The sequence below is a fragment of the Vulpes vulpes genome, chromosome 1, assembly GCF_048418805.1.
Source record: "Vulpes vulpes isolate BD-2025 chromosome 1, VulVul3, whole genome shotgun sequence".
Taxonomy (NCBI): domain Eukaryota; kingdom Metazoa; phylum Chordata; class Mammalia; order Carnivora; family Canidae; genus Vulpes; species Vulpes vulpes.
The window spans coordinates 162,101,693-162,128,382 of NC_132780.1; the positions used below are offsets into that span (position 1 = coordinate 162,101,693).

General features: G+C 35.8%; 1 protein-coding gene and 1 pseudogene across 6 annotated transcripts in view; both read left to right on the forward strand.

Moving 5' to 3' along the window:
* Positions 1-26,690, forward strand: part of SMAP1 (small ArfGAP 1) — a 175,162-nt gene that overhangs the window by 139,264 nt on the left and 9,208 nt on the right. For all 6 annotated transcript variants that reach the window (XM_025991141.2, XM_025991140.2, XM_072735149.1 and 3 more), the window contains 2 exons: positions 11,958-12,048; positions 25,892-26,019. In XM_025991141.2, the coding sequence (XP_025846926.1) occupies positions 11,958-12,048; positions 25,892-26,019 (219 nt within the window). The remainder of the gene's footprint in view (positions 1-11,957; positions 12,049-25,891; positions 26,020-26,690) is intronic.
* LOC112914261 (U4 spliceosomal RNA) lies at positions 232-359 on the forward strand (annotated as a pseudogene).

The following is a 26,690-nucleotide window of genomic DNA, read 5'->3' on the forward strand; positions in this document are numbered from 1 at the left end:
GAGGCATTCTTCATTTATGTTATTGTGTTTTTGATCTATAGCACTGATTCTCAGAGTTTCCACTTCTCTGCCAATATTATCCCTCTGGTCTTGTATGTATCTACTTTTGCTGTTAAAACCCTTAGCAATCATAGTTGTTCTAAATTCAGTCTGATAATTCATTCCAACATCTCTGCTATATCTGAGTCTGGTTCTGATGCTTGGTCTGTCTTTTCAAACTGTTTTGTTCCTAGCTTTGCACAGTGGCAGCATCATAGCCAATGAGGTTTATTCGAGGCGTGATTATTGCTAATTAAAAACTTTTCTCAAACTGTTTTGTTCCTTTCTGTTTGCCTTGTGATTTTTTTTTTGAATGCTAAGTATAATGTACATATAGGATGACAGGAACTCTGATAAATAGGACTTTAGTAATGTGTTGGTGAAGTGTGCAAAGAAAAGAGACATTCAGTAGTCCTGTGATTAGGTTTTACCTTTTAGTGAGCCTGTGTCCCTGTGCAGTGAACTACTCCAGTACCTCTATTCCTACCTTAGGTGGAACAGGATGGCCGGAGTGGGACTAAATGGGTTATTTCCCTTCTCCCAGGTAAGCTAGATACTGAAAAAGCTCCAATAAATTGGGCTCTACTTTTCCCCATACCATGACAAAACCAAAGGAAGTTTCTCCCTACTCTTCACTAAGAGAACCTTGGTAAAATTCAGAAATGTGAGGACCCCCACGGGACAGGATCCCTCTGCAGTTTTTGATGCTCAGGTTGAGAGTCTTTTCAGCACTTTGTCAATTACATACAATTCAGGTTCTGCCCTGGTGCTGAGTTTTTGCTCCAAAAAGTGAATTTCTCTGTATGCTTTCTTTCCAATTTTGGGGGCTGCTGTTTGTCTGCAACCTCACTTCTCTGATGAATCTAAGAAGAGTTGTTAATTTTTCAGTTTGTTCAGCTTTTACTTGTTAGGATGAAGTAGTGACTTTCAAGCTGCTTATCTGCCAGACCAGAAACTGAAAGTGTTGTTTTATTTATCTTATTATTTTGGCAGTCATAGCATCAATATGACAGTTATTATTGTACTAATCAAAAGCTAAGGCTCAGAGACAGAGCCAGCTATAACTTTAAAAAAAAGAAAAAAGTACCATTAAATATACTAAAATACAGAGCTTTTTAAGTTTCTTCTACATTCTCTCAACTATCAAGGTGTCTTTTATTTGCTATTTAATGTTGTTCTAAATACATGAGTTTGAGCCCCACATTGGGAGTAGAGTTTACCTTAAAATAATGTTCTAGATAAATAAAAATAAAAAATTTACATCAACATAAATTTTACCATTCATCTTTATGTTGTAACGCAGGTTTTAACTGTAATTATAAGAGGCTTTAACTCATATTTGGAATCATCAAATTTACACCCTTGGTATTTCTTAGCTTGTATATGCATGGATATTTTGTTATTACCACAATAGTGAGAATAATGCCCAAAACTATACTCTTTTTATTTTACTTCTTAATATGTACATATTCCATGTTTTTGATTAACTGGTGAGTAAGGAAGCACTGAAAGGAAAGGTACTTCTCTCTCCTGTCATCATTTTTACTGTAAATGGTTGGCTGATACGGGAAGTGACATGAGTAAGAAAGGATAGGAGTCTTTGGTCTGTCTTGTTTCTTAGAATACTACTGCCTTCTGCTTTTTAAGTTCTTATGGAAAGAGAAAGCCCGGCCTCTTTAGGGCTCTTGATATCCTGTTTACCGTGTTGTAGGCCTAATATGCTTACATTGTACCCACTTGGGTCCTTACACAGAAATTCTGTGCTCATAAAACATCATGACCACTGTATGCAAACGGGCAGCCAAGGGCACATATTGCACATACCTTCTGTGCTTATGTTTCATTGTCTTATTGGATTTACAAAATCAAGTTCAAAGATAAAATGAAGAAGTTCAAGATGCAATAGCTGTTAAACCTTTTGTGGGACTCTCTGGTTACTCTCTGGTTACTCCCATGAAGCTAACCCTGCTCAGAGATACTCTAACTTACTCAAAGCACACAGCTGGGAAGTGTCCAAGCGTGGTTTAGACTTAGGTGTTTGGCTAATTTTCCTTTCATTTTTCTTTGTATTTCTTGTTATTATTTTTATAAATTCTTGTGTTGAGGGCTGACTTTGCATGGATTGCTGTGAGGGGAGCTGCTTATCCACATATAAAATTCTGACCCAGAAGCAGGTCATCTGTGAAAGGTGTAGTACTTGCTTCCCATAACATGTGTTATGTGATGGGCAAGGTGGTGGCCCCTTCCAACTGTACTCTACTTATTTTTTTTCTTTCAGTTATATTTTGCTATTAAGTAGTAATTATAAGTAACTCTTTTTCTTTCTCTGAACCTCCAGGCTACTGTATGAGGCAATAATAAAATAGCAAGATGAATGTTAAAGACAGAGGTATAGATACAGCCTACTCCTTGTTTTGGAATTACTGACTCTTTTTCCAATCTTGCTAATTTACTACTGAGAGGCTGGCTAGGCATTTGCATGTGGTCCCCAGTCTTACAAAACTTTGAAAGATCATTATGTCCTCAAGGAGTTTGCCATTGCTAGAACGAGAGGAACCCCTTTACACCTGAGTGTTTTAAATTGATACTTTTAAGAGTGAAACCAGGTACTATTAATAGTCAAGTTGGAATAAGAGGCATTAACTGCAGATGTCCTGAGCAAACTGGGACATAGAGTCACCCACCTCATAATGCGTTATTCAAACACGTGTTGAGCTTCTAAGCATGACATTCTTGTGACTTTCCAGAAGGCTTCCTTTTTTTTTTTTTAAACACCGTCATTGTGCTAATCCACACTGAACCACAGTTATGTTTATGTCTGTTTGCTTGATTAGAATATGGGCTTCTGAAGATTAGGAACCAAGTCTCATTCATCTTTGTATCCGTAGTGCTTTATAGAACCTGGCATATAACTGTAAAGGCTACCACCACAACACCACTGACTGCCATTTATGAAAGTATTTATTATGTATCTCCCCCATTATGAAAAGGACTCTATTATTTTACTTAATCCTCACAAAAAGTAAGCAAAGTAACTATTATTTTACCAATGTAGGCATTTGATGTTTATGTTAAATTGTGGAAAACCTTGTAGACCTAATGTATAAAGCATATTAGGTCATTCTTTGAGAAACTGTGCAAACTGAGGTAAGAATTAGAAGATTAGAGATAGGCAAATGTCCAGATTCTTAGAAGGAAAATGTACGTGGATTATGGATGCTTGTATCATTGAGCTTGATGTGAATTCTGTGCAAAATTCAAATGAGATTTTTTTTTAATTACTTTTTTCAGAGTGTTAACAGCACTCACTAGGTGCTTACATGGATTTCTTGGGAACAATTTCTGTCAGACTAAGCTTATTGTTTGAGATTCTTAGATATCTTTCTGGTCAAGATGTAGACAGGTATGCCTGATGAGCAAATTGTAGATTGTGAACTGGATGGACAGCTATACCAGAAATAATCCACTTAATAGAATTGATGTTAGTATCGAGGGAGTTTGCTGCATTCTTTGGGACTCAATCCTGGATTTTGTTCTTTTCAGCATTTGGATTAATTGAGCACATCAATGTCATATTGTCCAAATTTTCAAATAACCAAGCAACATAGATTAGTTAAGACATTGCATGACAGAACAGTTCCTCAGAAAATCTTAAAAATTCCAACAAATTGTACAAAAGTAAAATTCCAAAGTAAATGCATCCAAACCTCAGCTATCCTGAATATAATATCACAAAGGAAAATGTCAGGGAATTTTAGATGACTGAGGACTTGATGTGAATTAGTGGTCTGATATGCCTGCTGAGAGGGTCAAAGCTCCACTTAATCATTTCTCACTTGTTTTCTGCGTGGCTCTATCATGGAGAATAGGGGTAAGTGCCTAAATGTTGCAAGCTGCCTAAAGAGGAAACTTTCTAGTATTTTTAGCATTGTCAAAATATGGAATATGCTGTATCACCATATCTAGAAAATTTTATTATAGAGAAAATGACCATGTAAGAGAGATGTTACAGTGATATTTTATGCATCACATAATGAATTGAGTAAATGTCTCTGAAGGTTCCTTCTCGTTTTGAAATTTATATAAATCTCAAATTTTCCAGCCCAGTGAAAATTATTTGGGATTGTACTGTCCCTAGGCCATGTAAAAAATCATTTACTGAAAGATGTCCATATGATTGGAGAAATAAAATGTAGATTACAGTTCCAAATTGAACCCAAAAATTCAACTTATGAAGGAATATTAAATTCAAAAACAGAGTACACTATGTATTGAAAAGTTTAATGTGAAAAAGATTTATAAGTACATTAAAAAATGGTAAAGAAGAAAAAAGGAAACTTTAACAAGATTCTTAGTAAAACAAAATAAGATATGCAAATAAATGAGTTACATGCAAGATTATTTCTTATATAAAATAGTTTTAAGCAAGGTTGTATATAATTTGGTTGTGACAGCATACACATACATATATAGTAATGACAACAATCAGTATATCTTAGGAATTAAGACAGTGATTTTTATTTTTATTTTAATATACTGGTATTAGGCAGTTGAGACTACAGGGTAAGCAATAAAGATGACTCAGTCTTATAATAGAATATATGATGAAGTACAACCCAATAGTCTTTGAGTAACTTGTCATTCATAAATTTTTACTAAAAATTTCAGTAAAGGTGAAATCCTATTATAAAGACTTCAACAGGTATCCAGATGAGAGTAGTATTCTGGTAATTGTAATGTTATTGAGTAACTTATTAGAAAATATATTTCAGATTTCAAGTTGTAATGAGGGAGTAAATTAATTTAATCCTACTGTCTGTGCAGAAAGTGCTGTGTCTCCACTCTTCGCCTGAAGCAATTAAGAATTAGAGATTGGTGCCCAAAGGGAAAACAGGGAACAGTTTTATTAAGCAACAACAGTACACTATCTAAGGGAGAGTGGGCAGCTTCTGTGAGGTGAAATCGGCCCCTACTTTGTTTGGGGGTTGGATATGTATTGGGTTTTTCTGGACTGGGAAGACCTGTGACTTACAGTGGGGTGGGGCTGAGAGCTCCTTGACTGACAGTGAAGTTTATATAACCAGTTTCCCACTCTGCATGCCCTTTCCCGTAATATAACTGAAAAACCAATAAGGAGGGTTTTAACTGTAAAACAAGGGTTTGTAAATGACTGTATAGCTAAAGGTCAAGCTGGGGATACCTTCTTCATGGACTATGTATGCACCTTTTTAGGAACAGTTTCTCTAGGCTGTTAAATCCTGTTCTGAGGGGAACATGACCTGGTTTTCTTGATTGTAAAGACATTTCTTGGGGTGTTCAGCTGCTCATTATTTGGTTTCTGCCTTACACTGCTAAAGTACTACTCTGATCATGTCACAGCCAACATACCCCCATGCTTACAATGGTAATAATCATTTTCTTTCTCAGTACAGTTCTTATGCATAACACTTCCTAGGAGTAATATCTTGCTTTGGCTACTCTCTTTGAAAATTGGTATCCTATCTAACTACTATCTCTAGTTGGTTGTTCATGTCCTTCCACAGTGTGGCCCTAGCTAACTTTTTTCAAATTTATCTTTTATTGTTTCTGTACATTTAGACCCATAGGTTCGTCAGATGCGTCCACTGTCTTTTTTGCTTTCCCATACTCAATTTTCTTACTACTTTTAAAACTAACTCCTACCTGCTGGGCTGCTTCCTATCTTTCTTACAGACTTCAAAATAAATATTATTGTCTTTTTGAAGTCCTAATCATCCAATGACCACCATCATGGTGTAAGTTTCATCTCACACCTTTCATATCGTCTTTATACTCTACCTTGTGTTGAAATTATTTGGGTACTTGCCTTATCCCATCTATCAGATTGTGGGGTTCCTTTTTTTGCAGTGTGTCTTTGTTGCTGTTGGAAAAATGATACCATGTAAGCATTGGATAATTTTGAATCTAATTTGTGATAAATAGAAATTGTTAAGGAAAAGGAATCATGGTACAGGGGAAGGAGCCCTATCAGGAGAATAGCTACTTTAGCCACTTATGGAGCCTTTGGACAAATCATATCAAACTAGTTATGGCATATTTGAGATGTAGTCAGGTTTGTTTGTTTGTTTGTTTGTTTTTTAAAGATTTTATTATTTGAGAAGAAGAGAATGTGTGAGTAGGGGGAGGGGCAGAAGGAGAGGGAGAGAGAGAGAGAGAGAGATAATTCCAAGCAGACTCCCTGCTGAACAGGGAGCCTCATGAAGGGCTCAGTATCACAACCCTGAGATCATGACCTGAACTGAAATCAAGAGTCAGATACTTAATCAGCTGAACCACCCAGGTGCCCCAAGATATAGTCAGCTTTAGAAAAAAGTTTTTAATTACCTCTAGAATTTAGGAAATTATATAGCTTTCCTAGTCTTATAATATGTATTAATGCTATTATCTACATTAATTGGTCAACTAAAGCATAGTGAATCACATTTTAGGGGCTCAGCTCTTATTTCTCTTTTGTAAAAAGGTAGGAAATGTAGGAGTTGGAAACTAGGGTTTTTTTTATTCATTTATAATCTGTGGATAATAATTTGAATGAGACATCTGCTCAGTAGAAGTCTAAGAAACATAAAATTTCTTTATCTGAGTAGACGTGTATTCTTGCTTGTTAGAAAGTTTTGTTTAATTATAAATTACCTAATTTTATTAATTAACAGTTGACTACATTCCTCACTTATTAAAAGGCAAATTGCATAATGTTTTTAGTAGCAGGAGAATTTAAAGTGGAAGGATTCTATACATATTGATTGACATCTAAACTAAATGTGAAATATCAAAGTGGTGACAGTTACATGAGGGAAAATGTGGTCAGAAGCTCTCTTTTTATTGTGGCTTTTTTTTTTTTTTAAGCGAGGTCTTAATTTACTATTATCACACCTTATTATATCCTTGCCCCCAAATCCTAATAAGATGATATTATGTTTATTCTGAGATCTTCTAAAATTTGGTTTTAAGAAATTACATAATTTATATGACAGCTACATTTCAGATATTATTAATAATTTTATCTTGTTATTCTTTGCAAAGTACAACAAAATTGGTATGCTGTAGAACCAAAGGATAAATAATAGTTTGTGTATTAATATTTTGGTTTAAGGTTTATTATATTTATATCCTGAAAACATTTGGCAAATAGTACTTAGTAAGTATTAATATAAGTCTGGTAGAAATCAGATTATGTTCTTAAGGATTTTTTTCTTTTTGGAAGAGATTGTCATGAAGGCATACATAATCTATTACACATCTGTTTGTTAACCACAATGTTTAACTAGAATATACTTGGGAGTCCTCATGTAGTTCTTCTCTAACATTAATCTGGTGACAAATATATATACATATATATATATACACACACATATATATGTATATATATATGTGCAAGCTTATCTATGTATACATTTAAATTTTTTACATATAAGTAAAGAGTGAAAATATATTTTGCTATAGAAACTAAATAGACTTCAGAGTGGCCATAAAGTTGGTGTTTTCAGGATGAACACAGGGCACTTCTGCTTCCTTCTTGATAAGTGTATAAATTGTCATGGATATTGCCTTGTTGCCATGGATATTATAATGAGGGAGAAGGAAAAAACTAATCCTAACTTCCTGTCTTATTTCTTGAGATCTGATTTTGATAATTTTAAATGTTTCATTTTTGAAATGCTAGATTATGCTTTGTGGTGAAGAAAGGAGATTTATTTTGATACTCTCTTCCTAGTTCAGTGTCTGAGGGCTTCTGTAATCTTCCTCTTTAGTCAAAAACTGAGTGTCTTGTCTTTTAGAATTTGGCAGTGTCAAGAAGCCATAGTAGTGGACATGATTTAAGGGCTAGAAGTAGGATCTTTTTAAAATAGGCTTTTCCTCTCAATTTATTGGTGATGTCATTGGGCTTAAATGTACATTATCATGGAATAAAATGCAATACCTAGATAATTTCAGTTTGTTTTTTAAAATACTGAGTTTTCGGGATCCCTGGGTGGTGCAGTGGTTTGGCGCCTGCCTTTGGCCCAGGGCGCGATCCTGGAGACCCGGGATTGAATCCCACGTCGGGCTCCCGGTGCATGGAGCCTGCTTCTCCCTCTGCCTGTGTCTCTGCCTCTCTCTCTCTCTCTCTCTGTGACTATCATAAATAAATTAAAAAAAACTGAGTTTTCCTTTGTTTTAGAGGACTGCATAATTTAGAGGACTTCTTAAAGGTGTTTTCCAAACCCTCATCATAGTACTGTATAAGCAAAAAAAAATTTATTGCTCAAGTGTATATTTCTTAGGTAGTATAATTCATCTAAGACTAGGAAAATAAATGCTTTATTTTTGTCATTTTACATAAAGATCTGTTAAAATAATTTTAAGTGTGAGTGAATGAATTTTTAGTTATTAGAAAGTCACTCACAGAAATTGAATAGAAAATTAATATCTTTTTATGGATATTTAGTTCTGAAAGATGAAATATATATTCTGGCTAGAATTTCAAGATTTCTTACCTATATAGTTTGTTGCTTTGGTATATCCGTCCTTAAATTTTCTCTGTAGTAGATTTCAAAATAAAAATAATGAAGTTAATTTCTTAAGTTTACACTTAGAACAAAGTATCATCTGAATTCAATCTTTGTAGCTCTCACAAATGCATATAAGGTAGTACTTAGATTACTATGAATATGTAAAAGAGTGATCTCTAAAATTATCTCTGCCACGCATCAGTGTGTTTGTGATACTGCCTCAACAAGATTTGAAAATGAAGAGAGATAAGATAGTTTTTACAGTGATGGACTCTTTTGCCTTTTTAATTTGTAGGACAACCTGAGATGCCAGCTCTAAGAGTAATTCGTGTCTGAATTGTTGAAATCCATCTAGAATAGCTACCTCTTTTTGGAATAGTCTGTAAGGTTTAAGACAAAGATATTCCTTACTCATATAGGTCAATCCACCGTAGGTAGCAAAGGAACAGACTGTATTCAAAGCAGTATTTCTCAGTGTATGACTCTGGTAAGAAATATGTATTATATTATGATCCAGCCTGTATATAGTCACGTTTGCACAAATATGCAAAACAAGGGCAGCAGGTGGCTCAGTTGGTTAAGTGTCTGCCTTATGCTCAGATCATGATCCCAGGGTCCTGGGATTGAGCCCTGCATCAGGCTTCTTGATCAGTGGCTCCCTCTCCCACTTCCCCTGCTTGTGCACTCTCTCTCTGTGTCAAATAAATAAATAAAATCTCTTAAAAAAAGAAAAGCCAAGTATGTAAAACAATTCATTAATACTTACCTTTACTTTTGTACCTAACAATACAATGCACTATTTCATTTTTTTAAGTGCCAAAAAAAAATTCAAATTGTTATCCAAAAATTAGATTTCAAAACCGAGTAATGGGCCATGTCTGCAATTTGATAAACTATGTTTAGGTTATGTCCCTTATTCTACCGTTTTTCTTTACTCTGCACTACTATTCACATGTACTATATTATGTAGTTTTCTGTGGAGATGGTTGATAAAACACCTATTTAAACTGATGCAGTTGCAGTCTAAAGAAGAAGAGGAACTCTGGGAACCCATATAGATTTGTGACATCTGGAAGGAAAGAAATTTCCAAACTGTTTGCAGTAGTTCTGAGGGCAGGAGTCAGGATTACCAGAGGATCTCTTATTTGTTTGATTTGGCTTTTTCTCTCTTTTCCAAACAATGGGTAGTTTCATATTCTGCAATATTTTAAAGGTTGTTCTAATTTGGTGTGAAAATAACTCTTAAACCAGAATTTGAATTTTTAGAAAGAAGCCATTTTGGCCTGAAGAGATTCCAGATTATTATAATGCAGCAAGTAAATAGGAAGGAAGCCCTTACAGATTGGTTCCATGCTTCTTTTCAGGGAAGAAGTTTCAGTAAAATATATCAAAGAAAGAATTTTAAATTGAGGGACAGAAAATAAGCTTTAGTTACTCCTTCCCTATTTGGCATATGATATCTGAACCTTAGCTGATTTGCAAAGTAAATGAATTTGGCCAGATTATTTAAGTTTATTTTCAATTTTAAGGCTTTCTGATTTTAAGTTAATCAAGGATTAGATTTTTAAATGCCCGCTAAACATAAGACACTTATATGTCAACATTTAGAGTTTTACAGGCAGGGGTATGAATTAAGATCAATGAAGACCTGTTTGAGGAAAATGCTAGAATCCTGCTCAAAAATATTTGAAGTTTGTGTGCTTTATGGCCACTTAGTCCGCAGATTTGAGTGCTCATCCACTAAATACAGATTGTCCAGGAAAAAAAGGAAGGAGGGTTCTAGCATTTTAAGTATTTAGTTGGAAAGAATTGACTCCTTCATTACTATAAACTATACTTTCTTTGAAATTATTTTGCTATAAACAAGGTGAGTCTTATCTCTGTTATAGGTGAGAAATAAAATGTGAAATGGATTATGTTAAACTTCTGAGAATTGTGTATTGTTATAGGCTGATAATTCTGTATTTGTGGTTATTAAAGAATTGATAGTCATGATGATAGGTTAATTAAATAATATAATAAATAACTTCGAGGGAGACAGTTGGGACTAAAAACAAGAGTAGATATATGTTCTTAGAAATTATATATCCATATAGCTAACAAAAATATACTCATATAACAAAGTTATGAACTTTTTAGGTAGTTGTAGAAGAAATGATCTTTAGGAATGGTTTGAGAAATGAATATGAGTGAATGAATGTTTTATTTTCTTGGTCTAAGAGAGGTAGGCTATATATTTAATGGAATGTTATTCAGCTATAAGATAAAATGAAATCTTGCCATTTGTGACAACTCGAGGGCATTATGCCAAGAATAGTAAGTCAGAGAAAGGCAACTGTCCTATAATCTCACTTATATATAGAATCTAAAAAAAGAAAAAAACAAACAAAAACAAATGAGAAAACAAGATCATAGATTCAGAGAACAGATGGGTTGGGGTAGAAGGTAGGCAGATGAGTGAAGATTAAAAGGTACAAACTTCCAGTTATAAAATAAATAATTCCTAGGGGTGTAATATATAGCATGGTAAGTATAGCTAATATTGTCTTGTATATTTGAAATTTGCTAAGAGAGTAGGTCTTAAAAGTTTTCACCATTAGAAAAAAAATCTGTATCTGTGTGTAGTAAGGGATGTTAACTACACTTAACTATGTGGTGATGATTTCACAATGTATATAAATATGGAATCATTATGTTGTGCATCTGAAGCTAATATAACATTATATGTCAATTATATCTACACAGAAAAAGTGAAAAGAGAGGTAGGCCTTCTAGTGGATAATCCACTGGATGTATGTCTTTTCCTTCTGTCTCACAGGACATTTCTGTATAAATGAGAAAGAAAAAGTTTAGAATGTATAACTGTGACTTAGGTTTCTGAAAACTAGAAGAACATTATATTTAAAACTAACTGATTGTATGTACTCAGGAGGAAACTCTATCAGGTAACAATTCATTAGGCTTTTCTTGGTGCAGAGGTGACTCATATGTCAGCAGTGTGGATGAGGGAAGTAACAGTCTGCTCATGAAGATTCTGAGGCTTGCCTAGCCTCTAGTTGACAGAGTACATTTATCAGTAGCTAGCAAATAATGTGAAAAGAGTTTTAAAAAGTGTAATTTCATATAAAGGATTTAAATGATTAAGAACAATTACATTAAGATTAAATGTGTATATTTGCTATTTTGGGATCCTGATACATGGTTTGTTATTTCACATTCAATGATCATGCTTAATTGTTTTTTGTACAATAATAAAATCTCTGGGCTTCATTACACTATGCTTCATACTCTTCATTACACTATATCAAAATACACATATTTAACTGGGGCTTAAAAGCCTTGTTCAACTTATTTAAGAAAAATTAATAAATCTGATTATTTACTTTAAAGCTACAGAAGAAAGAAGATCAGCAGTTGGAGCCTAAAAAAAGTACCAGCCCTAAAAAAGCTGCAGAACCCACTGTTGATCTTTTAGGACTTGGTAAGTAATAAAAAATACAAGTCATCTTAAGAGTTACAAAATTATTGAAATCTTTACTTGAAATGAATATAATGGCTTTATCATTAGTATGCCAAAAGATACCTGTTAACTGAATTTGAAAATGATGTGATTAGTGTGCTCAGTTCCCACAAAAAGGGAAGTCTTTAATAAGGGAGCTAATGTCTGTCAGCACTGTCTCCACTGAAATACAAGTAATGAGTTCCTTGGGGGAAAGAAGATATATCAAAGTAATCTTCAGAGGCTTAGTAGACTGACATTTCAACATTTAAGATAAAGAGAAGATTTCTTTTTCTCTTCTTTCCCCCCACCCTTACCCTCGCTTCTCTTTATTTAGTTTTCTTGGGGGGGATTCCCTTAGCAAAGTAATTATGGGGTAACCTTACTGTAATATGTGCTGGTTTAAAATAAAATTTAATTTTGGTTAACTGAAGCAGTGAGCTTTATACTTAGATCTAGTGGCTAAATTCCTTTCATTTATTTGAGGACAATAAGAAGTGCTCATTTTAATTGAATGTCGTAATGTTGTCTGCCTGATAAATCAACAGGCTTCCCATTCAAGGAATGTTTATACTGTGCTTACCTACAAATACTGTTAGCTCTTTTTTTTTTTTTTTATCTTCTCTTCCTACAAAAATAGCTTTAAATAAATGGTTATTTTTAGTAATACCTGAGCCTTCAGCAGTAATTAATGTTTTTTTTTTTTTTTAAGTTTGGAGAAGGATTAACAGGAAAAAAAAGATACTTAGTTGAACTTCATATGCTGCTTTCCTAAAAATTGATCTTTGTTCTTATTGAGTAAACTGTTTTCTGTTTAAAGAATTATAGTTGAATTTTTTATTCATTTCTTAAGGAAACTGGTATATCATGCAAATATATCCTCGTGGGTAAAAATTTTCTGTGGTGGTGAAAATAAGTAGTATATATAGCTATAATTTTGAAAATAGGGCTTCAGTCTAGAGGCTCTGAAATAATTATGTTGAATTCTACTCCATATAATTTCTCCATTTTATTTTCTTTTCTGTAAAGGAAAGAAGAAAAGACTTATTACCAGAGTAAGAAAATACTTACTAAAACTATAAGCATGTTTGTCTTCACTATAGCATTTCCTTTCCAGTCTCAGTATCTGGTTTATTACTTTATAATTTAGAAATGTAAGCTGTAAACCAGACCTGACTCTTATCCTACAGATTCATTCATTGATTCAGAAACTACTGATTAAGTAAGTGTCTACTATGTTTCCAGGCACCACTGTAGGCACTAGAGATATAGCTATGAAAAGAACCAATGGAAGTACCTGACATTTTGGAGCTTTCATTCTATATGGGGAAACAGTGAATAACTGTTAAGTACGGTGTTTTATGGGTCATACACAGTAAGTGCTATAGATAAAGTAAAAATGAATAGCTGTAATTTTAAATAAGGCAGCATTAAGGGTGCTCCCTAAATATTGCTGGAGCAAAGACTTGAATAAGTTGTGGATATCTGGGGGATCCCTGGGTGGCACAACGGTTTGACGCCTGCCTTTGGCCCAGGGCGCGATCCTGGAGACCCAGGATCGAATCCCACATCAGGCTCCCGGTGCATGGAGCCTGCTTCTCCCTCTGCCTATGTCTCTGCCTCTCTCTCTCTCTCTCTCTGTGACTATCATAAATAAATAAAAAATTAAAAAAAAAAGTTGTGGATATCTGAATGTGTGGGGCGAGAACATTTTAACCAGGAGAATATCAAGTGCAAAGGCTCTGCAGTAGTGGCTTACTTGATGTGTGCAAGAACCAACAAGGATGACTGTGTAGCCAGAGTGGAATGAGCACTGGGGAGTAGTGACAGAGGAGAGGAGCATCCAGGTGAGGAGAGAGGTGGGTAGATTGTAACAGGACTGGCTTTTCTCTGAGTGTCTTGGAAATATATTGGAGAGATTTGAGCAAAAATGTACATAAACTAACCTTCGCTTTTAAAGAATTATCGTAGCTACTACATGAAGAACAAATTGTAGCAGGGCAATGCTGGAAGCAAGGAGATCAGTAAGGAAACAAAGTAATATAGGTGAGAGATGATGGGGAACTTAGAGTCAGTGGTAACATCAGAGGTTAAAATTAAGTAATCATGTTCTGGATGTATTTTGAAGATGGAGCCAATAGGATTTGTTGACCAACTGAAATTTATAGGGGTTTACCTTTGGGAATGAACCTGTAGAACAGACAAATCTGCTGATTCAGGACCAGAAAAATTGCTGTAGTGATGTCTTGACTAGCCAGTGGGATCTAGTAGACAAATGGGGTGGCTGGCCTTAAATGCTCCACTATTGCTGCAGTAATATTGTATAGTATTAACCTCCAGAACTCAGCAGCTTATATCAGTTCACATTTCTTTTCCTTACTCTCAAGTCTGTGGGTCAGCTAGGGCATGGCATCTATGCTAGAATTTCATTTGATTTGTTTCCTACCTTCCAGATGATTGCTGGGGACTGCTTACCAACTGTTGGTAACACATATAGTGTCTCCATTTTTCAAGATCCTATAAGTGGTTCCCTATCCTCTGCCACCCACTGTCAAAACCATTACCACAGCTTTTAGAGTTTGGTGATGGCAGCACCCCTCTTCTAGTATCACTTTCTGTGAGAGCTGCTCATGCTACATAGCAAACAACTCCCAAAATCTGCTTGGCTTGTATCAGTTAATATTTCTTTTGCTCACAGTCTGTGAGTTTCCTGACATAACTCTATTTGGACAATGAGGGAGCTTTGGAAACAGTGTCTTTAGGAGAGAACCAAGGTTCATTTAGGGCAGGAAGGTGAAGGGAATATTAGAAGAAAGTAAGGGTATATAGGGGATTTGCTGGTGACTATCAGTTTTAGACCATATACTGGAAGAGTTCCAAAGGTGGCAGAGATGGGAGATAAGGTCAGAAACAGGGAAATCAGACTTTGAAAAAAAAAATCAAATTTCAGACTTTTTTTTTTTTTAAAGATTTTATTTTTTCCTGAGAGATACAGAGGGAGAAGCAGAGACACAGGCAGAGGGAGAAGCAGGCTCCATGCAGGGAGCCTGATGTAGGACTTGATCCCAGGACTCCAGGATCACGCCCTGGGCTGAAGGCAGACGCTAAACCGCTGAGCCACCCAGGGATCCCCAAGACATTTTTTTTAAAAAAGCCCTGATAAGCATGGCATTTGATGAGTTTGTGAAAGTCTAGGAGACCGCAGAGAATCAGAGCTCCCTTCCAGCTCAAAACAAACAGTCATTCTAAGTCAGAATTGATTATTAATAGCTACTTTAGGCAGCAGACTATTTGTTTTTCTGCTGCCTGAGGTAAGCATGCCACTCTCCCCTAAGGGGACTCTGGTATTCTCCTGTAAATTGAAACATGGTAGGGGGTAGGGAGCAGGTGCCTGAAGTATGACTGATGGTCATGCAAAAATGACAGTATATTCCTAAGTGAATGAGACTGGAACAGGCATTAACTTAAAGCATTTGCAGAAAATATAGAGAAAACCCTTAACCCTTACCATTAGTTTAGTTACACAGCCATAGAGGAGCCATGAATCTTAAAGTTTGCTGTTTGTATTTGGGATCATTTTTATGTCATAATAGGTTAGTCATTAAGATCCATTTTTAATAATTTATCTTCCCTTTAAATGGCACTTTGTTGAGTCCATGTTCTTTTCAACTTATACTGACTCAAGCTAAACCTATTTTCTTCAACTCACCTTTCCTGATCTACTCTCCATCCCAAGGTCAAACATAAAAGCTCTCTATATGCTTATTAGTAAGGATCAGCAAGATTTTTATGAAAAGGGCCAAATAGTTTGGCTTTGCAAGCTGTGTGGTGTCTGCAACTACTTAACTCTCCCGTTGTAATATGCAAGTGGCTATAAGCACATACATAAGCGATTGAGCATGGCTGTGTTCCAGAAATATTTAAAAATAGGCAGTGAGCTATAGTTTGCTGACTTCTGCCTTATGTTCCTGATTTTACCTGGAAGAACTGGTTCATATTTAGGTATTAATTCAAGTTTGAGGCCAGTACAAATATGATTTATTCAGTGCTTTACTCTCTGATACCAGAAGTAGGGTCAGATACTTGATTATTACCTGCCCTCTAATCTTGGAAATAACCTAATGTCTTAGAATTCCTCTTCACCAAGGGCCAGACTGAAAATCCCTGAATACTCGAGACTCTAATCAGACTCCAGACTCCGATACATCTTGACTTGAATGTATACTTCCTGTGTTAGAAGAGAATTGAAATCAGTTTCTGGGGCATGGGGCGGTGGTGTACTTCATGGTCCTTACCTGTGTAGTTATTCTAGGACTGGGCATTACACTGTTACGCGAGTGTCCATTTTTTGTTGATTGCTGCTTAGTTTTTACATGATAAAAACTAACAGTTTAGCAGTTGGCTAGGATAATCCTCCTAGACAAAAATTTTCATCCAGTAGTGCTTTTTCCTTTTTCTTTCTTTCTTTCTTTCTTTCTTTCTTTCTTTCTTTCTTTCTTTCTTTCTTTCTTTTTTTTCTTTTTTTTTTTTTTGGTAGAGAACCCCATCTGAGAATTGCTTCAGGGCTGAGCAAATGCTCTAAGCATAAGGCTTGAGAGGAATCATAAATTGCTGGTGTTAAACGTGACCTTACAGGTTTCAGTTCAATCTGCCACCAAAAGTAGAAAGCCCTCCTGCAGAGTTTCTGCCTTGTGGTCGTCCATGCACTGCACGCACACTACAGCATAGCCTGGCCCCTTGCCAGGAGGCTTGGACCAGCAGTCCTTTCGGGCACAGAGGGTATGTGTGTGTATGGGGTGGACCGCAGAAGATGTCTGAACGGACTGGATCCTCAGTGCTATAAAAGGCACCATGCAAAGAATCAATATGATCTTGGTAATGAAAGTCTAGTTCAGGGTGTACTCATCGCTTACATAAAATCATTCTTCTGCTTACTCAATGTAACCTAGGGAAATTTCTGCCTAAACATTTTGTGAGTTGTATTTTAAATAACTGAATTCTATGGAGGAATAGGTGGAAGTTCCTCTAATTATTCTTAATTCAAAATCTCAAAGGAACATACAGCTTTGGGCAAGTTTTAAAGTTTTCTCATTCATGTTCGTGTTTCGGGAAATAAAAGTATTAACTTCTTCCCACAGTGGATCGACAGTGCTAGTTAAATGTAGTTATCAGTGTATAACCTGCTTAATTTTCTAGTAACATATATTCCAGTTTTATATGATGAGAGAGACGAATACATTACTCTTTTTTTCTCTAAGTTTTCTTGTTTTTAAAAGATATTTTGGACAGTAACAAGCTAAAAAATAAAACCCCCCACAGAAGAAACTCTACTTACTTTTAAAGCAGAAAATTTCTATTTTTCAAAGTTCATATGCAGTGGACTGAAACGAGGTTGGGAATGAGCTAAATGCCAGGTGTAGCAGCAGTGGCCCTGGAAAACCACCGGTGTCCTATGAACCATGCATGCACTGACCAGATCAGGAGGATGTTTGTGTAGTTAGCTACACATTCCATTTTTCCAAGGAGAGAGGCAAAGAGAAGGAATACTCTACCTTATAAGTGCCCTAAACAATTATGTAGTCTGTTTTGTTTTTCATATAGAGCTTCAGACCTAATGAAAACTTGTATTGCTTCTGCTCAGAAAAGTATGTTTAGTAAGCTATTATATTAATCCTATCAAAAGGAAGAATTGGTTTCATTTTTGTGAAACAACACCTGTGGAGGAAAAAAAATGCAGGTAGATGAATATATTGTTTTAAGAGAACTGGCAATAGGCAGATCCTTGCAAGTGGTCCTCAGTCCATTCTGGGGAGAAGGAAGAGTAATCACCTGAACTATCATTCCATTTTACAGATGAAGAAACTGAGGCACAGAGAGGTTAAGGTGCCCAAAGTCACCTAGGTAATAGATTATGGAGCTAGGCCCATGTTCTTAACTGTTAATTACACTATGTTGAACTGTGGCACAAAATAAAACTCTAAGATTACTAGATGACCTTATGCCACACAAAACAGACATTGGATCATTTGTCAGATTGATAGCTGGTGGCATTGTGTCATAAGAACAGCACTGGATTTAGAGGCAGTAACCTATAGTTTGTGTGGGCTCTAGTGTTTTCATCTGGGAAGTGGAAATAAGAACTCGTCTGTGGTTGATGGCCAGAATCTAAATGAAAAAATAAATATGAAGCATATAGCATAGTAACTTGCATGCAAGACTGTGCTGAGCTTGTAACCTGAATATCAGGTCAGAGGAGATAATTAAGAGATAGCTCAGGCCTTTGAAGATGTGCAGAGAAGACAGTCAAATTATGCTGTGTAACTAGGACTCTTTCAGACTTGTCAGACAGCATGGTCTTTGGCTGATGGACGATTTGTAGCTCCCTTAAAAGCACTGAGGAAATCAGGTGGCCTCAAAGAAATCTAGTCTGTCACCGTGTTTTAAACATTTAGAAAGAAATTTGTTTTATGTAATTTGGTTTTATATTTATATATTCCTTGTCTTTTGAGGCTGTAAAATGGTACAGAAATATATGTATTTAAACAGTTCTGTGACATTTATTCCTTAAAGCACTTCTCAGCGGTCTCAGACAGCAGCTCTAAATTGATCAGTGTGGGTCTCCTGAAGATGGACAACACTGCAGGGCTTGCTACACGGCACTGTGGTATCTATTCATAAAGGCATCCTCTGCTCCAGAGTTGGCCAGAGTAAAGAGATGTGTAGCGTACAGGGGCTCAAAAGGGAGGGCAAATAGAGCAAGAGAATTAAGATCATCTTTTAAGGCCACTTTAATCAGTTTAGTAAAGTAGCCTAAATAAAACTTTTTTAGCAGTAAGAAAATTTAACTAAAAAATAAAAATAAATAACTCCATTTAATTGTCAGGCACCTGTTTTTTTTTAAGCATTTGAAAACAGTTTGAAGCTTGAAAATATTAATATGCTTCAAATGGACATTTGTGACTTGAGTTTAACAAAGTAACACCACATGGAAGTTTATTTCATTCCATAAAGCAATTCATGTATTTTAATACAAAGGAATTACAAATGACACTTTTATTAAGGAAAGAGCTTTAAATGATTTCTTGTGTAGAAAGCAAAAAGGGTTCTTTGAGTAACATGAAAATATATAAAGCTTTAGGAAGGAGTTTTGCTGTTAAGAACATTAGTGCAACTCATGGAAGCAGCCTTCTTTAATCAGTACTGTTTCCACTTAAATTCATTCCTTCTTAGGATGATGCCTCAGTAGTTACTGATAAAGAATTAGAGTTGGCAGTTTTCATTGCAGCAAGGGTGTACTCAAGGCTGAATGTTCATGCTCAGTCAAAAACGGTAATGAAAAACATAACATCCATTTACTTATCATATTCTTATCTGCCTTAAACTAGATTAGTAATACATAAAATCACATGTTGTTCTTTGACATTTTTTATTATTTGTGCAAATAGATTATGACCAGCTAATGCATCTGACATTCAAGTAAAGGATGAATTCAATTAATATTTATTGAGCACCAGCAGAGTTCATGGAACTCTAGTAAATACCAGAAAATGCAGCTTTTGTGTGTATATAGGAATACAAGTTGAGGATGAGGTTGCAGTCTGGAAATTGGGAGATAGAGAATTATTGCTGAGGGAAGAGTGGGATTATATAAGAGAATTGGTTGACAGAATTCAGTTTGAAATATCCAAGTTGAATTTTATTGTTATCAGTTCAAAGGTTAATTTTCTTGCTGCTGCTGGTCAGAAGAGGAGAAAAGAAGTTTTTTGTTTGTTTTATTTTGTCCTTTGAAAACTTCATGTAAGATCTAATGTGTTTATGGAGGTCATCTTTATTTTTTAAAAAAGATTTATTTATTTATTCATGAGAGACACAGAGAGGCAGAGACATAGAAAGATGGAGAAGCAGGCTCCTCACAGGGAGTCCAATGTGGGACTGGATCCCCTGACCTGGGATCACGCCCTGAGTCTAAGGCAGGCACTCAACCCCTGAGCTACCTAGGCGTCCCTGGGGGTCATCTTTAGAACTCATCTGCATCTTATTGAGCATTCAGCTTTGGAGTACTATCTGTCAGGTGCTATGATTGGAACAGATCTGTAGGTGAGGAGAGTAAGATGTGCTTCTGGCTCACAAGGCGGTTGGTGGAGGAGACTTGCCTGTGTGTGACTAGTCATGTGTGGTGCTGTGGCAGCAGGATGCACTGGCCTGTGGACAGAGTGATTCTGGAGGACATATTTCTGCTTTGGAGAGATAATTCTAATCTCATTGTCATTGGTGAACTGGAGAGCCCCAGGATACGGCTTAGTGTCAGTCATCAAATTAAGGAAGCAGCTCCACTTTCTCTTCTTGATGAGACAACAGGAACGCATGGGCAATGACTCTGAGCTATAACATGGTGCAGTAATGAGGCCTATGTCATATTGGGGCTGCCTGTCAATCTGAGTATATTGAGATGCCATTAAAAACTAAAAATGACGAGTTTCTAGGTGGTTTCATTAGTTAAGCAACCAACTCTTGATTTCAGCTTGGGTCTGGATCTTGGGTCATGGGATCGAGCCCCACATCTGGCCCTGTGTGCGGTGCAGAGTCTGCTTGTCCCTCTCCCTCTGCGCCTTCCCCTACTGTCTTTCTCTCAAATAAATACATAAATAAGATCTTTTTTTAAAACCCTAAAAATGAAAATATTGAGGTACTTGGAAAGGCCTCCACTTTGCAGCCCCTGGATTTGGGGTGGAAAAGTCAGTAGGCCCTGGCTAACTAGATGTGGGTGATGGGTCTCTATTGGAAGTGGTGCCGGGTCTTATGGATTTGGGAGTCATCAAATGCCTCAGAAGGGAGCTGGAGCCAGGTACCGTGCCTGGGTGGGATATTGGTAAAGCCAGCCTCACCCTTCAGGTGGTTTTATTAGGGATGTAGGGCAACTGCCACATAAACTGTTTTAATCCTAGTTGGGGAAGAGGTATCTGTTTCTGCTTGGGTACTCCAGAAGAAGCTTCTCAAACTGGTTATGGCAGTTGAGTTTTCTAGGTGCATCACCAGACTTCTGTTGAAATCCTAGACTTAATGTGCAAAATTGTCTTGAGGTGATATGATTAAACTGAGATACTTTATATAAAGCATTGCTGAAAGTACCTGGCAGTAGAATTTAAATAAAAATATTAGTGTTGAAAATGTGTTATGAAAATGCAAAGTATTGTATTATTTTTTCCTTTAGCTTATAAATTATCATTCAAAGGCACTTGGAATGAACCAAAAAGAAGACACTAAATATTGTCTTACTTGTTTTTTGGTTTTTTTTTAATTTTTTGTTTTTACCTTTATTCTTTTGGATTATTGGTGTCAGATGAGTTCTGGTATAGCCATAGTCAATAGAATCAGCAGTCTTATTCACCATATTGAGGATTTCTAGATGACAGAGACTGGCCTTCATGACTTTGTCATATTTGAAATGTTACCTTCTTTAGATACAAAGTAGGCCAGTAAATGCATGCTGGGCACACCTTATGTTCATGTGAGGTGTAGCACTGATTTTAACAACTTTTTTTTTCTTAAAAGCACAAAACATTTTAACATTTTCTTGTAAATTTGTGGTATGTGTGTAATTTAAAACAGTCGTCTACAGAGTTTTCAGATAAAAAACTGGTTTGAAACCTTAAGGTAACATTGAAAGAAAATAGTTACCCACAAGCAGCTAACTGTAGGCTTGATCTCCTGCCTTTAAGATTGAAATTCCTTCTTCTTTTTACGGCATTGTCCTAATTTCTTCAGTTTGCTCATTGCTTTTTCAAGGGGTCCTTTGTGCTTCATTATCGTTCTTTATGATGTTGTCCCCAGCTAAATTTCTTCCATTTGCCTTAGGCTTTTCTTGTACTCTGGATCTCCCATTATTTTTATTGTCCACCAACTACTGTTTCTGCATACTGATTGATAAAGGGGGCTGCTCCCCTCCTCCTGCTGCTGGCTGCTCCCACCACCATTCTGTAGCTGAGGAAGGAACACAGCAGTCACTCTGAGCTGCCTGTCTGTGGTGAATTCTGATTAGTTTGCACAGACATCCACTTCTCTGTTGCTTTTGTGGCCTCTGAGCTTTTATTCAATCAGCAAAGACTGTGCTGTTAGTGGACCCTTGATCAAAAGGATTCATTGAACTCACTGTGATATGTAAATACTCTCTTGACCCAGGACTCACTGTACCCCACACTTGCTTCCCCTCAGCCCAGTTTGCTCATTGATGACCCTATCCATCTGTATCCTTCCCTATAAACTGAGAAGATACTAGGCTTGGTAGGACAGTGGAGTGGGGAAATGAAGAGGAACTGTGCATGTGGTGCTAAATGGTTTTTGAATCTTTTGTGTCACTGCTTCTCTTAATGCAAATAATTATAAACTATTTAAAAGTTGGTTTTTAAATTTCAGAATTTTAGGTGACATCTTTATAATTAGGTACAGTTTTAATTACATGACTGATGAAATGTGGTTTAAAGAGCACTCCCTAGCCTAGGGATCAGAGGGACTCCATTCTAGTGCAGATTTTGCTGCTTAACTAGGGAAGTGACTTGGGTTTTTTGTTGTTGTTGTTGTTGTTGTTGTTTGGTTTTTTTTGTTTTTTTTTAAGATTTTATTCATTAGAGAGAGAGAGAGGGAGAGGTGGAGACACAGGCAGAAGGAGAAGCAGGCCCCATGCAGGAGTCCGATGTGGGACTCGATCCCGGGACTCCAGGATCACACCCTGGGCCAAAGGCAAGTACTTAACCGCTGAGCCACCCAAGGATTCCCACCTTTCAATCTATTGGTGCCCTGGTTTCTGTAACTGGAGATAATAGAAGGAGATGCCTTTCCTGTCTTTCACAGAGACAAAAGTGATAACATGTAAACATTCTTTTAAAATGTCCAGGAAATATGTTTATAATGATGATAATGACAAATAGTCTTTAGACTGTCCTTTTTAAATACTGAAAATCAAAAACATAACCCTCAAAATGAAACTATCCTTTTTAAAGAATGCTAAAGGCAGGCTAGGCTAGTAAGTCAAATTCACAAACATTAAAACCCATTGGGAACTTGTATTTACTGATTATGCAAGGCTGAAAAGTTTTTGTTTAGGTTAAGGATTTATTTTTCAACAATTCGGTGAATGCTTAGCTTTTGTAGTAATAAGAAAAATTGATGGGGGTAAAATCCATCATATTAGGGGATTGTAGGAAGAGAAAAACCAGGGTAGAGAGAAAAGACAGATGCGTTGTAGATGTGAAAGCAAAGAGTCCCTGTGTCTGTCACGAGCTGGAAAGGAAACCTTGGTCAGACCTAGGAGAAATTTCTTCATCTTAGGTTTTTGGGGTTAAAATGGTATCTTCCTTAATCACTCGGAAACAGTGGCAACTTTACCATGAAGATCACTGTTCCTAAAAGATATGCTTCGTCTGTCTCATTCTAAAAGATTCCAAAGTTCCTTGGACTTGTATTATGAGTTGACTTTCATGGCAGCTCCACTATGGTAGGTGGAGTTTGTGTGGAATGGTTTTCTGAGATTTCAAAAGGTTAGATTTTAAATGTATATATATTTGTAATCGGATGAGAAAATGAAGCTATTTACAGTACAGCAGCAGAACATGAAGTCATGTTATCTTGCAGTGTACCTGGGCTCACTGGTGTTCTATAAACTAGATTGACATGACCTGTGATAAAAATCAACTAATGATACTTTCTCTATTCCACAAAAAGTAAAAGAATAGTATTTTCTAATATGTAAGGTATTTTTTTCGTAATTTGGTCCTAATTGTTAATATTTGCTATTACTTGAAGAAGCAAAAAAATTTAACTGAAAAACCAGAAATACATAAGTTTATACTCAACTTGTCAGGTTTTTGCTTTTTTACCTTTGTTCCTCTTATTCAAAGTTTGTTTTAGAGGATGCATGCTTTTGTTTGTGAATATACTGCATATATAAAATAGTTATATTTTCGCTAATAAAATGCTTCCTTGTTCATATGATAACATTAAACATGTCTGTTTGACAAGGTTGTTTCCTTGTCTCCAACTCGCAGCTGATGGGTACTTACACTGGTTCACATGTCCTTGTGATTTGAGTTTCTTTACTGAGCTGTTGTAGATATCACAAAGATGTTCCTTTAATTGTTTTTAATCTAGAATATCTTGTCCTTTTAAAATACTTTATTTCTGGTTCATATTTACATGTTGTATTACACGTGATGTAAACGGAATGCAGAATGGACTGGAAAACATGAAGTGGTTTTTTCGGGAGGTCTGACTTCAAAACAAATGTTGCTATATGTGGTTATAAATGAAAAAAATTCTTTCATGAGTCATATTTGAATTCTTTTGTGTCATAGTTGTGTCTCAACTTAAAATTCTGTATATTATAAATTAGTAATAATCTGTGCATTGTTTTATTGCTTCACCTTTAAATTGTCCATAGTGTTTAATAGAAATAGAACATACATATATACATACACATTTTTTTGGTGGTTCTGATAATGTGGTCTCACTGAAAATTATTAAAAATAGTTGCAGTTGATCTCTTTCAAATTAATCTTTTGTGGGCTTTACATAGTCTTTTATAAATTAAGTGGTAAAAAATAGGTAATTGTGACTCATTTATTCATTGAAATTAATAATTATCTGTGATTCACTGAAGCTTAAATGGGGAAATAAAATATACCAGTTTCTATAGTTATATTTCAAAAAAAGAGAAGAAACCTTTGAGTTTCTGTGGGTTATGGCAAAAATACCCACGGTGTGTAGACCTTCCATTAAATTTGCCAAATATTTGAAGCCTGCTTTGTATAAAACATCCCACTCAATGTTGAAGAAATTTTGAAAGAAGAGTGATTTGCCTTTGAGGAGTGTGTAGTATATCAAAGTGAGATCAAATTATATTGTAAATTGTTAAAATAGAAGCTCAATTAGGATATACATCCTAAGAGATTAGAGTTGGGGTATTCTGTTACTTGCTTGTGGCCACCATAAACTGTGTGAGGTGTCCCATTCCCTGATGCTCACGAACTCTCTACTCCAACCCATTCCGACTCCCATCTCTTACATCTTATAACCTGCACTAATGTAAAAAGGAGATATAAAATTTTTTGAATGGTAGGATAAAAGGAAGCTGATACAGGATGTTGTTGCTCTATCAGAGTTCCTTTTCCAAACAATTCAGTGGCTTGGTACTACCATCACTGAAGGTGGCCATGCTTGAGTAAAAAAGGATTTATTTAAAAGTTTTACGGATATTTCTTATAGAATCAGTTTATATAGTATATGTTTTCTTTCTAAGCAGTTTTTTTTCTCTTTTTTTAACTTGAAAATTAAACATTTCAGACATTTTAAATCATCAAAATTTATTTTCAACATAGGTAAACATATGTCCAAAATACACACATGCACACGTGCACATTTATAGAGAGACATTATTTGTAAGAACATGATATTAAACACCAGTTTAGCCAGTTATCTGAAAAGTAGTGTCTGTCTCATACTATTATGGGGATTAAATTAGTTAATGCATGTACTCAGAACAGTGCCTGGCACATAAGGAAGCATCAGGATGCAGAATAATGTGAATAATGTAATACCATTTGTTAAAGCAGGGTTTGGACATATCTAGAAACTGAGTAAAGAATATTTTTGGGAGAATAAACAACTGGAAATAGTTTATTTGGGAAAGAGGAGAGAGCCTGGGGTGGAGGGGAACATATATTTTGTCACCTTTGAACTGTTTTTTAAACCATATATTAATTTTTTAAACAATGCCATGTTCCAAGTAATTGAAGAGAATCTACTTTAGAATGAGAATCTGTATTCTTTTCAGATGGCCCTGCTGAAGCACCAGTGACCAATGGGAACACAACCACAGTGCCATCCCTGAATGATGATCTAGACATCTTTGGACCAATGATATCTAATCCCTTACCTGCAACAGTCATACCCCCAGCTCAGGTATGTAGTAAGAAAATGGTTTTACATGGTCACTGCTTATTTCCTTTATGAAAAGTATCGAAATTTCAATTTTGAAAGAATTGTCTCTGAGCAGTCTCTTACTTGAAAACTTTGTTCTTTAGGCCAGAGATTGGCAAATTAAGCCTGCAGCTCATTTTTGCAAATAAAGTTTTTATTGAAACAGCATTCCATTTGTTTACATATTATCTGTGGCTGCTTTCACACTACAGAAGCAAGTTGAAGAGTTGGCAACAGACACTGACCCACAAGGCTAAATATTCACTGTTTAAAGTTTGCTGACTCTTGGCTTTTAGGCAAACAGTGGTGCTTAGAGTGAACCAGTGGGAAGACTCAGACTATTTCAACCTTGCCTGAAATTAACAAGGTCACTTCAGAGGTTTTAAAGCCACGGGTGTTTAAATATTGATCGCAAGCCAATAGTTCTTTTTTTATGTTCTGTTGAGCCACTCCCAAGGTAGTGTTTAGTTCTGGCTACAAAAAAAATCAAAACCAAAAACAAAAAAAAACAAGAATAAGAAATTCCAGCAAATTCAGTAAAATAGTATATTCTTTTTTATGAAGATAAGTTGTTTTAAGTTAGTCTTAAAACCTTTTTTTTTTAATTGAAGTATAATGGGCACACAGTGTTTTTACTTGTTAAAATGATTTAA